This window comes from Heterodontus francisci, chromosome 13 (genome assembly GCF_036365525.1).
Source record: "Heterodontus francisci isolate sHetFra1 chromosome 13, sHetFra1.hap1, whole genome shotgun sequence".
Classification (NCBI taxonomy): domain Eukaryota; kingdom Metazoa; phylum Chordata; class Chondrichthyes; order Heterodontiformes; family Heterodontidae; genus Heterodontus; species Heterodontus francisci.
In genome coordinates, this window is record NC_090383.1 from 23809710 (window position 1) to 23822866 (window position 13157).

General features: G+C 41.5%; 1 protein-coding gene across 1 annotated transcript in view; it reads right to left on the reverse strand.

Moving 5' to 3' along the window:
* ninl (ninein-like) overlaps positions 1-13157 on the reverse strand; it is a 145368-nt gene that overhangs the window by 70624 nt on the left and 61587 nt on the right. The window contains exons 15-16 of the mRNA XM_068045670.1: positions 10269-10379; positions 4248-4337 (exon numbers count right to left, since the gene is read on the reverse strand). Of these exons, the coding sequence (XP_067901771.1) occupies positions 4248-4337; positions 10269-10379 (201 nt within the window). The remainder of the gene's footprint in view (positions 1-4247; positions 4338-10268; positions 10380-13157) is intronic.

Genomic DNA, 13157 nt, shown 5'->3' on the forward strand with positions numbered 1-13157 from the left:
GTTATACAGCCTTATTTGGGAAATAAAGGGGGGCGAACTTACTTGCAGAAGAGGTAACACCCCCATATGTAAGAAATTAGTTATGCAACTTGAAAACACTATAAATATTAGAAGGACACATTGAATGTTTTGGTTCATTGGACACACATGTGGCTATTGAAGTGAGGCAATGACAGTTCTCCCCTTAACTGGGACAGACATATCTCGAGAGTACTCGGGACTTAAGGTAAATATTACTTTAATAATTGATGGTTATCCTACTTAAATATTTAAATATTTTACTATAACAATACTTAGATTTCAAAATTGGATTCTCTACTAGAAACAAGATTGTACATTCTATCTTTTCCTAGAACTATTAACATTGCAATTGACTGTCTCACCAACTGTGAATTGCATGTTCGGTTCTTTAATAAACTTTTATACAATTTAGAAATTATATTGTCTCACATAGTTGTTTGCATTGCTAACTCGTGAACCCGTCTCTGCACACTCTTTGGTGGGGAGGTACATTGCTGAGGAGAGATTCCCGGACCCTTATAATATCCGGGTTATTATAATCTGGCTGAAACTTGTTAAAAAGGCTATCTGGAGGACAGTAGTAGTCTCAGCTGATTCCTTTCCTTTCGGGAGAGTTAGATCAGTCCATCAGACTCATTCAAATGTCTTTAGGAACGTTTTTTTTTAACCTCAAGTGAGAGTGATCATTCGAGAAGTACAGCTGATCCAGGATAGCCCCAAAAAGCAGCTAGGATTATAATCCACTACATCCATATCCACCCTATCGGGGGACAGAGGGGGAGAGGTTGGAGGTAGGAGAGTAGTTAGAGAGGACAGAGGCAAAGGTTTCATTTTAATTTTTAGATGAGACCAGTCTTAAAGTAAGGGAAGTATGCATGGTGTCAGTGAGTATTGGACCAAAAAGGAATAATTGTATGAGGAGGAATTGGGTCAGAAGGGGTTGAGGGTACAGGAAAGTTCTGATGGGCAGCTGGAGGATAGCGGAGAAGCAGGGTAATGGGAGTGGGGGAAGAGAAGGTTGGTCTAGTTAATAACTGTATCAACAGTTTCAAGAACATATTAATGGTTATTTTTCTTGACTGAACAGTAATCAGTGGTCAAATTCAGGCTAGTGCTAGAAAAAGTTGAGCTCCAACATCCAGTATGCAAGTACAATAGGATTTTTTTTTTTTTTAAAAAGAGAAGGAACAGCAAGTGTGGACAAGCACATCCCTCAACAGTTAACTGGACAGATTCAAGGTCCACCAATGCCAATTCTGACAAATTAAGCATTAAAATCTGAGACTGTATAAGTGGCAAACAAAACCCAGTGAGGATTCTTAAATTAGTACTTTGTATCTCTATAGCTAACATTAGGACCAGTATTAATAAAGCTACAAAACTCTTGAAATTCTACCTCCTCGCTTTGTCCTGTTCTGACAACTAAATCTACTATGATCAACTGGCAAATCCCTTATTTCTAAGTAAACGTTGGCAGGAATAGTAACAGTAATGCATGAAATGAATGTCTGCTAAAGTTCATCATTGAGAAATTTTAAAAGGATGAAGGCCCACTGAAGCATATTGATGTTTCAAGTTGAAAAGGAAGGAAGTTTGAGAGTTTGCCCTGTGCTCAGATTCAAGGCAACATTGAGATGAAGTGAAGATGCTCACCTCAAACTGGCATGGGTTTGATAAACTACTCTCTTGCCTCATCACCTAATTTTTGCAAAGGGTGCTAGAAACGGGAAGACCAGGAGCAACAAATAAAAGTTCAAGAATATACTTTGAGAGTTAAAATAGATTTGTACTTTTAAAAATGCAGATAAAACCTGAATCATTCAAAAAAAAAATTGATTTGATGAATGCTCACCTTCACCCTCTAGTAATTCCAAAAGGAAGGCATTAGAATAAAAGAGAGAGAAAGAGAGAAAGTGGACAAAGTAAGTACAGGTTTTGTCTACTTTTATAAAGACATCACATTTATTGTACAGTACAAAATGCCAATTGATACCTCCTGTCCGGACAGGGAAAGGAAGACACTTAAGAGTGAACGTTAACAATAAGGAATTTTCTTTTCCACTGACACCAGTATTGTCACTTGACTAGATCTGTAACAACTTCATACAGGATCTACCCAGGACTTTAGCAGAATTATTAACAGTTACAAATAAAAAAGAAAAACAAAAATGGCCATAGGTTGGATGGTTTCCTAAAGGCTTTGTTTAAACACCAACATCAAAATTGTCAAAATTATGAACCAGAACTCTCCTTGTGAAACTTTACATTCCCCCAAATAAGAGATCACTGCAGCCACCGTCAGACCTGAATGCTTTTAATTCCAATCAACACTCCACCAGCAGCAAGTACTGGCATTCATTTCCTAATACTGCATTGAGAGATATTTGGTCAGCACCCTACTAGAGAGCTAGAAAAAGGTTAAAAGCACAGGTTTGTAAAAGAAAAAAAAACAGGAAAATGGACAGATAGATATATGTAATGGCATCTAGAAATTTCAAATTACTATTAGACTTGTGTCATATACATATATTTAAATTAATATCTTGCAAATGCGTAACTCCAAGTGCCCCAGAAATGTGCAAGAATTGCTTTTCAGTTATGCAATTTTTACCCATCCACACACATTACATAAAATTTTACTGAACAGAAACAGGCCATTGATCCAACTGGTCTGTGCTGGTGCATATGCTCCACACAAGCCTCCTCCTACCTTACTTTATCTAACCCTATTGCCATATTCTTCAATTCCTTTTTCCCCCTCATCTACTTATCTAGCACTCAATGACTGCAAAAAGCTCCTGGGCTTCTTAACCACTAAGATTGAGGCCATTGGTTCAGCTGCCTCCGCTTCTTTCTTCCTGTTCCCAAGCCAATCTTCACCCAAGGTTCCCTCTGCCCTCGCCCTAAACTTGCTTCTTTCAGTAATTTCTCCCCCATCTCCCTTCATGCTGTCTCTGAGCTCATCTTGTCCATGAAACCACCTCCTGTTTCCTCAATCCTAAGCCTCTCCATCTCCCTACCTCTCTCTCCTTTCTTAAGACGTTCCCTAAAACCTACCGCTTTGACCAAGTTTTTGTTCGCCCATCCTAATATCTCCTTATGTGGCATTTTGCTTGATAATGTTCCAGTAAAACATCTTGGAACATTTTTCTACGTTACCCAATGTTTCCTGTAAGCGCAACCCAGAAGGCATCGCACAGGCTGTTCACAAGTGCTATTTGTAATACTACTTAAAGATACCACCTGTCTGCGGCTGCAAAAAAACTTTAAAGGTACTGTCCATTTAAACAAACAGGCTGTACACAACGAAAAAATTTAGAGGGGACATTGAAAGGCATATATAAACATAGGTTGTTTTCCTTAAATGCTACTCACCTCAACTGCTCCATGTGGTAGCAAGTTGCACATTCTCACAGCTCAACTCATGTCTTCAGATACTTATTGCTAATATTGTAGTCCACCAGATAGTTGGTGGTCTTTAAGATGATTAAAGGTTTTGATCAGGTAGATGGAGGAAAAACTATTTCCTCTGGTAAGGCAGTCCAGAACAAGGGCAGCTAACCTTAAAACTAGAGTCAGCTTGTTCAGGGATGATGTCAGGAAGTACTTTTCAGAGCAGCGGAAATCTGGAACTCTATCCACAAAAAGCCACTGACGCAAAGTCAATTAAAAAATTTGAAAAATTAGGTTGATAGATTTTTGTTAGGCACAGATATTAAGAGATATGGAGCCAAGGCACGTAAATGCAGTTAAGATACAGATCAGCCATGATCTAATCAAATGGCAGAATGGAGGCTGTTCCCTTCTTGTTCCTAGATATACAATCCAGCCCGTCACAATCAAAATTGCCAGTAAACTCAAAAAAGCAGAATTATGTATATCAAAATAGATGGAATTAATTTTTTTTTTAAACAAAAAAATTTAGTCCAAGGGATTGTGTAAGCAAGCTTGATCATTGAAGTGTTATAAACACTAAGAACAGATGAAAATATTAAAATAAACTAGATTTCACCTTCACTTCCACTTTAACCCCGACACTCGCCAGGGTACAGACGCCTGCAGTCTTCCAATACTCTGCTACTGTGGCTCTCAAGCCTGATCCAGTCCACACCCACCTTTCCTGCATAATCACTGGATAGTGATCCAAAGCAGGAGTCAGCACAGGAGTTAACCAGAAGTACTTCTAATGTAATATATTTAAAACAATTTTTTTGACCAATACCAACCCTGCATTGCTGCTCATACTCCATTATAATTTCAGAGAAACGCTGCTCCTGGCCAAAGATCTCCATACCCGGATGATCCAGTGCTCCAAACTGAACATGTGAAGGTAAAAAGAAAAGCACAAATTAGACAAAAAAACACTGCTGTTTACATATTGTACCTGATGAAGCTAAAATCTTAAGCAGTTGATTTACATTTTCAGACGCTGTGCTGTGCATTTTGAACTGCTACACATTTTGTTTCTATCTCATCAAAATCTTATTTCCCCACTTTATCTTGGATTCTCTTAGAGGACAGCTTGGAAGCATAGCATTGTACGGGGAGCGATACCATAGGCATGGGGTGAAGGAGAGGGGCTGTTTAATGCTTTTTTCCAGGATGCAGGAAAGGAGAAACAACGTTCCACTTCCCAGCATTTTAATTTTGTAGGATGTGGGCATTGCTGGGAAGGCCAGTATTTAATGCCCATCCCATGCTCTCGCTGAGAAGTTGGCGATGGGCCGCCTTCTTGAACCGCTGCAGTCCGCGTGGTGAAGGTGCTCCCACAAAGCTGTTAGATAGGGAGTTCCAGGAGTTTGACCCAACAACGATGACATGCCAATTAGTGTCCGAGACTGGATGGCACGTGACTTGGGAGGCGAACTTGGAGATGATGCTGTTCCCGTGCACCTGCTGCCTTTATCCTCTAGGTGATGGATGTCATGGGATTCAGGGCTGCTATTAAAGAAACTTTGAGCTCCGTACTCATCATTGGCCTCCTCCCTGCTGTTTCTGACCACTATCAAGTGATCGCTACTAGAAACTGCACATGTAGCTATCTGGAGGAGGATAAGTGTGAGCTCAGCCATGGTGCCTTCGACAGTCAAATAGCCTGATCATAGTCACTGACTTCTAAGCTCAAATAAAAAGGCAATTTGGATAAGGTACTGGAGGTCAGTTGTACAATGAGGCAGCACTTTAAAGGAAACAAGACATGTAAAAAAAAAACCTTAAATAAAAACAAAGTGCTGGAGATGTGTTCTGATGAAAGGTCAGAGACCTGAAACGTTAACTCTGCTTCTCTCCACAGATGCTGCCTGACCAGCTAACTACTTCCAGCACTTTCCGTTTTTATTTCAGATTTACAGTATCTGCAGTATTTTATTTTTAATATGTAAAAAACCTTTGCTTTAAGTAAAGCGATTTCTTATTTCTAGAAATTGTTCCAAACGCAGAACATACAGATAAATTACACATTAAAAATGGTGTGCAGTCGCAAATTCTGAAGACAATGCATGCGTATGTGGCGCTATCAGCATTACGTGACACATAACGTTATGTGACAAGTCCACCCTGTTACGACCAAGCGAGAAATATATCTAGGGGTCTTTTGCTGTCTTTACCTGGTCTTAGTGTAACAGGGTTTAATTTTTAAACACACTGTTTTGAGCTCCCCTTTTGTGAATCCTTGTTCAGTTTCCAATTGAGCTCCCCTTTTTGTGAATCCTTGTTCACAGTTTTCCAATTATAAGGCAAAGAAACCAACACACCAGGTTTTCTCAGGTTTAAAAAGGAGAAAGGTGAAATTTGTTAAACCTTAAACTTAAACTCTAATACTGTTAATGCCTACAGATATATGATGCGCCCATGCTAGCAAGCACACGAGAAACACACATGCAAATAGGGACAGAAAAGAGGAGAGGAAAATATAGTAGAGAGGGGTTTGAGGCAATTTCAGCAGAGTTTCTTGTTTACTGTGCTTCCAGCTTACTTGATTGTAGGTAGTCTTGCTTTTCGTCAGGGCCCTTTGTTCCTTTTAAACCTTGTTCACGTTGGAGATTTTTCTTTCTTTGAGGTTCACGTGTTTTTACAAGATTCAGTTCCGTGGGAAAGAGATGGAAGCAGGCAGACAGGAGAGAGGTCTTCTCAAACCAGGAGCCAGGAGCTTTGAGTTCAAATCCTCTGCAAAAGCCAGTTAGTCATGTGACTAAAACTGGTCTGACCACCACTTCTGCGTATTGGGGAAGCAATGACTGGGTCCCCATTGTTCCAACACTGTTGGTTACTATGCAAATGTCTTTCCAGTCAGGGGCTAGCAATTTTAAGTTTTAATGTTCATGTGGCGAAATCCCTCAGTCTTGGCAGGTGGGAGGGTTTGCCTGACAACCCAAAGACCATCAAATGGAAATGGGTGGAATAGAGGAACAATGACTCCAAAAAGTTAAGGACCTTGACAGCAAAAGAACAGTGAGAACAAGACAACCAACCGAAAGCAGGGGAACATAAGTTGTGTTCTTCAGAAGCAGCATCCAATGTTTGAGGATTAAAGAAAACCAGAAAACAATACAGTTTGATTTTTTGGTTCACTCCTCAGGGCAATGCTTTGACCAAACAGAGTCAAGCTACCTGGTTTAAATTTCAAACAAAGCTTGGCAGTTAACTGTCAGTCACTGTAAACTGGTGCATTCTCCATGGCAACGCCTCTACCAGAGTTCACTTGCCAATCAACACTCTCTCCTCATGCAATATAAGTTGTTGTTTTCCCTTACATTGGTCATTCTTGCAATTGTCCTGATGAGTGCAAGACTAAAAGCTTCGACAGCATGTCTCTATTTTCAGATGTAAAGAAGAAATCCCCAATCCCCACTATTAATCGGTCAGCAAACCCCACCCACCACTGAAAGTTCAGGAAATGACTGACAACACCCCCATCAACAGGAGAAAATAACCTGGCAGAATCCGCACACCTCCACCAATAAGGAGAGAATGACTCAAAACTGGGCATCCATAAGGCGATGTGAGCCATCAGCAGCAGCTGAACTATATTCAACCACAATTTGTAATCTCATGGCCTGACACATCCCTCACTCTACCATACCATCAAGCCCGGGGACCAACCCTGGTTCAATGAGGTGTGTAAGACAGTGTGCCAGGAGCAGCACAAAGAATACCTTTAAAAAAAAAGATGCCAACTTGGTGAAGCTACAACACAGGACTACATGCATACTAAACAGCAGAAGCAGCATGCTAGAGACAGGCTAAGCGATCCCACAACCACAGATCAAATCAGTAGTCCTGCCACATCCAGTCATGAATGGTGGCAGACAATTAAACAAGTAACCAGAGGAGGAGGCTGCACAAACATCCCCAACCTCAATGATGGGGGAGCCCACCACGTCAGTGCAAAAGACAAGGCTGAAGTATTTGCAACCATCTTCAAACAGAAGTGGATGATACGTTTTGGCCTACTCCTGCAGTCCCCACCATCATTGATGCCAGTCTTCAGCCACTTCGATTCACTCCACGTGATATCAAGAGACAGCTGAAGGCACTGGATACGGCAAAGGCTGTGGGCCCTGACAACATTCCGGCTGCAGTGCTGAAAACTTGTGCTCCAGAACTAGTTGCACCCTTAAGCTACAGCTACAACACTGGCATCTACCCAGCAATGTGGACAATTGCTCAAGTATGTCCTGTCCACAAGGAGTAGGACAAATCCAATCTGGCCGATCACCACTCCATCAGTCTATTATCTATTAGCAAAGTAATAGAATGTGTTGTCGATAGTGCTATCAAGCAGCACTAACTCAGCAATAACCTGCTCCTTGACAATCAGTTTGGGTTCCGCCAGGGCCACGCAGCTCCAGACCTCATTACAGACTTGTCCAAACATGAATAGAAGAGCTGAATTCCAGAGATAAAACGAGAGTGACTGCCCTTGACATCAAGGCAGCATTTGATAGGAGTACGGCCTCAAGGAGCCCTAGCAAAAATTCAGTCAATGGGAATCAGGGGAAAACCTCTCCACTGGTTGGAGTCATACCTAGCACAATGAAAGATGGTTGTGGTTGTTGCAGGCCAATCATCTCAGCCCCAGGAATTCACTGCAGGAGTTCCTCAGGTTAGTGTCCCAGGCCCAACCATCTTCAGCTGCTTCATCAATCACCTTCTCTCCAACATAAGGTCAGAAGTGGGGACGTTCACAGATTGCAGAGAGTTCAGTACCATTCGCCACTCTTCAGATCCTGAAGCAGTCCGTACCCACCAGCAGCAAGACTTGGACATCAATCAGGCTTGGGCTGATAAGTGGCAAGTAACATACACGCCACACAAGTGCCAGGTAATGACCATCTCCAACAAGAGAAAATCTAACCATCTCCCCTTGACGTTCAACAGCACAACCATTGTTGAATTCCCCACCATCAACATCCTAGGGGTTACCATTGACCAGAAAATTAAGTGGACCAGCCATATAAATACTGTGGCTACAACAGCAGGTCAGTGGCTGGGAATTCTGCAGCGGATAACTCACCTCCTGATTACCTAAAGCCTGTCTTTAAGGCACAAGTCAGGAATGTGACGGAATACTCTCCACTTGCAGTTCCAACAACACTCAAGAAGCTCAACACCATCCAAGACAAGGCAGCCCGCTTGATCGGCACCCATCATTCACTCCCTCCACCACCAGCTAACAGTGGCAGCAGTGTGCACCACCTACAAGATGCATTGCAGCAACTCACCAAGGCTCCTTCAACAGCACCTTCCAAACCCACAACCTCTACCATCTAAAAGGACAAGAGCAGCAGACCTAGGGGAACACCACCACCTCCAAGTTACACACCAAAATTTGCATCAAAATTCTGGCATTCCCTTCCTAATAGCACTGTGGGCGTACCTACACCAGATGGACAACAGTGGTTCAAGAAGGCAGCTCACCACTGCCTTCTCAACAGCAATTAGGAATGGACAATACATGCTGAATTTGCCAGCAATACTCACATCCTGTGAATGAATATTAAAAAATTTTTGGATCGCCCCCCACCCACACCCTGGAGAAAATTACTCCATAGTTTCACACTCCACTGTTTAATATATTAGCTGCTGGTCACGAAATCTGGGTGAAATGACAGTGTTCACTGCTGACCTTGAAAAAAATCTAGCTACCTCTGTGGCTTTGATTTCTCCTTTCCTGATGTCAGTTTAAATCTGGAGCCAAATGAAGGGGATTGCCAGGCGGCCAGCAACAGTGATGTCATCAAGCAAGGTAAGCATCCAATCACATTAAAGTTTTCTCACATCGTAAACCAGTAAGTAAAATGCACTGATATCTTTTAATTTTTTAATTTTAAAGAGAGCAAAATAAATTATTGGGGCATACACATGGGATGAAGATAGAAGATGTAATATCATAACCAAGCTTTTAGAAAAAATATTTGAAATCTTGAAAAAATTGACTTTTACCATAATGGAAAGATCTGACATTCCATAAATATACAATTAGTTTTGCAGGGTCAGAGATGTTTTTCAGCAGTAACTCTGAACTTAGTGCACCATTAAAAACCCAGTTACACTTCATTCCACAAGGTATAACATTTCAAGGGTTGGTAAAGCAAGACCAATAGCGTAAAAGGGCAGGTTTTCATCAGTTCAGTGATTTCTACTTGATTGCAGCCTGGAGGTACTTCAACAGCGCACCTTAGGGGAAGCACAGAATCACTGACAGTAATTGCTGGATTTCTGCAATTAACTGTGCATGTGGTGTCATTTTCACAGGAATAATGATGGCAAACACTGAGTTTCACCATAATTACTAACGCAAAATCTGGGCCATTATTCAATGCCCCTCCCCACCTTTGACTGTCTGTATCTCTTTTCCACTCTGCACTTCTCCCCCTCTCCACCATCCCTTTTCCCCAACCTCCTGCTCTCCCTCATCCCCCACTTCTCTCCCAGATCCAATCTGCCTCAATCACACTTCCCTTTGTCCTCTTACTCTCCATTTCCACCTCTCTTCTCATCAGCCCCCTCTCCTGCCTAACAAAGATCCCTGGCCTCTAACCCTGCTTGACCTGAAAAGTGTCCTTGCTCTCGAAGGAACTCTATCTATTGTGCAATGAGCTGTGTAACGTGGACCATAGGTCCATTATTACTCAGTAGCTTCCAAAAATCCAGTTCGTTGGTTGCATTTTGCCCATGTTTAAAATAAAAACCCTGGCAAGAAAAGCAAGTTAGACCTATTGCAAGCATATCACTGTGAAACTTGCTTTTTCTTTCAGCATGTGGTCCAGGTCTTTCTGTAATCTGCACACCAATTTCTCAGATTCAGTCAATTTTTCCACTGTTTCCACCAGATCTTTCTGCAACCGACTGTTTTCCTGTTGAAAAGAAAAATTATCATGAATAATTATTAATTAGGTGTCAGTTGGTAACAATCTACCCTCCAACGCAAAGGTTGTGGATTCATCCCACTTCAGAGACTTGAACACAAGATCTAGACTGACACTTCAGTGCAATACTAAGGGAATGCTGCACTGTCAGAGGTGCCATCTTTCGGGTAAGAGGTTAAATTGAGGCTCCATCTGCCCTCTCAGTTGCATATAAAAAAATCCCATGACACTATTTGAAGAAGAGCAGGGGAGTTCTCCTCGGTGTCCTGGCCAACATTTATCCCTCCGTTCAAAACATTTAAGTTTTGGACAGCCTAAGCTTGTGACAGATTGGCATTTAAATGCACATCTTTCTTTCTTTACGTTTAGAAAGAGAATTGAAATTTTAACAAAACCTTTAGTTTACACATTCCCTTCCTGGTGTTTTTCTTCTAAAGAAAATTGGGCAGGGTATAAAATGGTTTTCCAATTCGCTAGCACCCATTTTGATGTGCTGCCTCAGATTAACTTTAACCACAACACTCCCCCTCCACCATCACTATCCGCACCCAGCCCCACCCCCACCCAACCCCCCCCGGCCATATCTCAAGAATCTCATCTGTGGCCTGACATCCTCTCTTCCCTTCCCTGCACCCTCCCACACAAAGCTGTTATCAAAACTATTTCTTGATGTCCATGCCCTGATTATAATCTTCCAAATTTCTCTCAATTCAGGCACCGTTCCTTTGGATTGGAAAACTGCACATGCCATTCCACTATTTAAGAATGGCGAGAAAGGAAAACCAGGGAATTATACCAGCTAACTTAACATCTGTTGTCAGGAAATTACTGGAGTCTATAATCAGGGATAGAGTGACTGAACACCTTGAAAATTTTCAATTAAATCAGAAAAGGCCAGCATGGATTTGTAAAGGCGGAGGTCATGCCTGATTAATGTGATTGAATTTTTTAAGAGGTGACTAAAGTACTGAACACAGGAGTGTCTAGAGTTGTCCTTTTTAAAAAAAAACACGGACTTCCAGAAGGCATTTGATCAAGTCTCTCATAAAGTCATGAGATTGTTAGCTAAAGTTGAAGCTCCTGAAATTGAAGGCAAGTCATTGACCTGGTTAGGAAACTGGCTGAGCGACAGGAAACAGAGTAGGGGAAATGGGCAGGTACTCTAATCGGCAGGGTGTGACTAGTGGTGGCTCACAAGGATCGCTGTTGGGGTATCAACTATTCACCAAATTTATTAATGACTTAGATGATGGGATAGAAAGCCACATGTACAAGTTTGGCAATGGCACAAAGATAGGCAGCACTGTAAGAGTGTAGATGGAAGCATAAAATTAAAAAGAGATATTAATAAATGAAGTGAATGGGGAGAACAGTAGCAAATGTAGGTAAATGTGAGTAAAAGCAAAATACTGCGGATGCTGGAAATCTGAAATAAAAACAAGAAATGCTGGAACCATTCAACAGGTCTGGCAGCATCTGTGGAAAGAAAAGCAGAGTTAACATTTCGGGTCAGTGACCCTTCTTCGGAACTGACAAATATTAGAAAAGTCACAGGTTATAAGCAAGTGAGGTGGGGGTGGGGCAATGTGAGGGTAGGTAAATGTGAGGTCATCCACCTTGGACCTAAAAAGGTTAGAACAGAGTACTTTGTGAAAGGTGAAAAGCTAGAAACAGTGGAGGTCCAAAGAGACTTGGGGTGGGGGGGGAGGGGGGGTCCATGTACACTGATCATTAAAATGTCACAAACAGATACAGAAAATAATCAAAAAGGCTAACAGAATGCTGGTCTTTATATCTCAAGGACTAGAATACAAGCGGGTAGAAGTTAAAGTGCTGATTAGACCACACCTGTAGCACTGTGAGCAGTTCTGGGCACCACACCTTAGCAAGGATATATTGACCTTGGAGGGAGTGTAGCATAGATTTACTAGAATGATTCCTAGATTCCAAAGGTTAAATTATGAGGAGAGATTACACAAACCAGAGTTGCATTTCCTGGAATTTAGATGGTTAAGGAGTGATTTGATCAAAGTTTTCAGAATATTAAGAGAAACAGATAGGGTAGACAGAGAGGAACTATTTTCGTTGATTGGAGAGTCTAGGACTAGGGACATAGTCTAGAAATTAGAGCCAGGTCTTTCAAGAATGAAATTAGGGAACACTTCTACATGCAAAAGGTCATAGAAGTTTGGAACTCTCCTCCACAAATGCAAATTAATGCTAGATTAATTGTTAATTTTATATCTGTGATTGATAATACCTTTGGATAACAAAACTCTAAGAGATAGAGGGCAAAGGTGGGTTTATGGAGTTAGGTCACAGGTCAGCCATGATCTCATTGAATGGGGGGCAGAACAGGCTCAAAGGGCTAAATGGCCTACTCCTGTCCCTGGGTTTCATGACACAGTCTGTCTTGTTGCCAGTCAAGGTTACTGCACAGAGTGGAGGCCAACTTTAATGGGGTAAGGAGGCAAGTTTAACTTGGAAAACACTGCCAGAAATTGAATTTTATAAACATTACCAAGACTTTGACATCTCATTTCTGCTGTAATTGCATGCATTCTACTCACTAAAAAATATTTTAAGTCATTATATAATTTAGGTTTCCTCTAAGATTACACAAAGGCCATTATTACTCAATGAAAGGCGAGAAAAATGGCTGTGCACTACACCCAGCAAAATAACACTTTCCATCTGATATTACAGGGCCCAATAATTACACAGTTCCTGCTTATCCCGTACAGCCTTCCATTATCGGGCAAATGG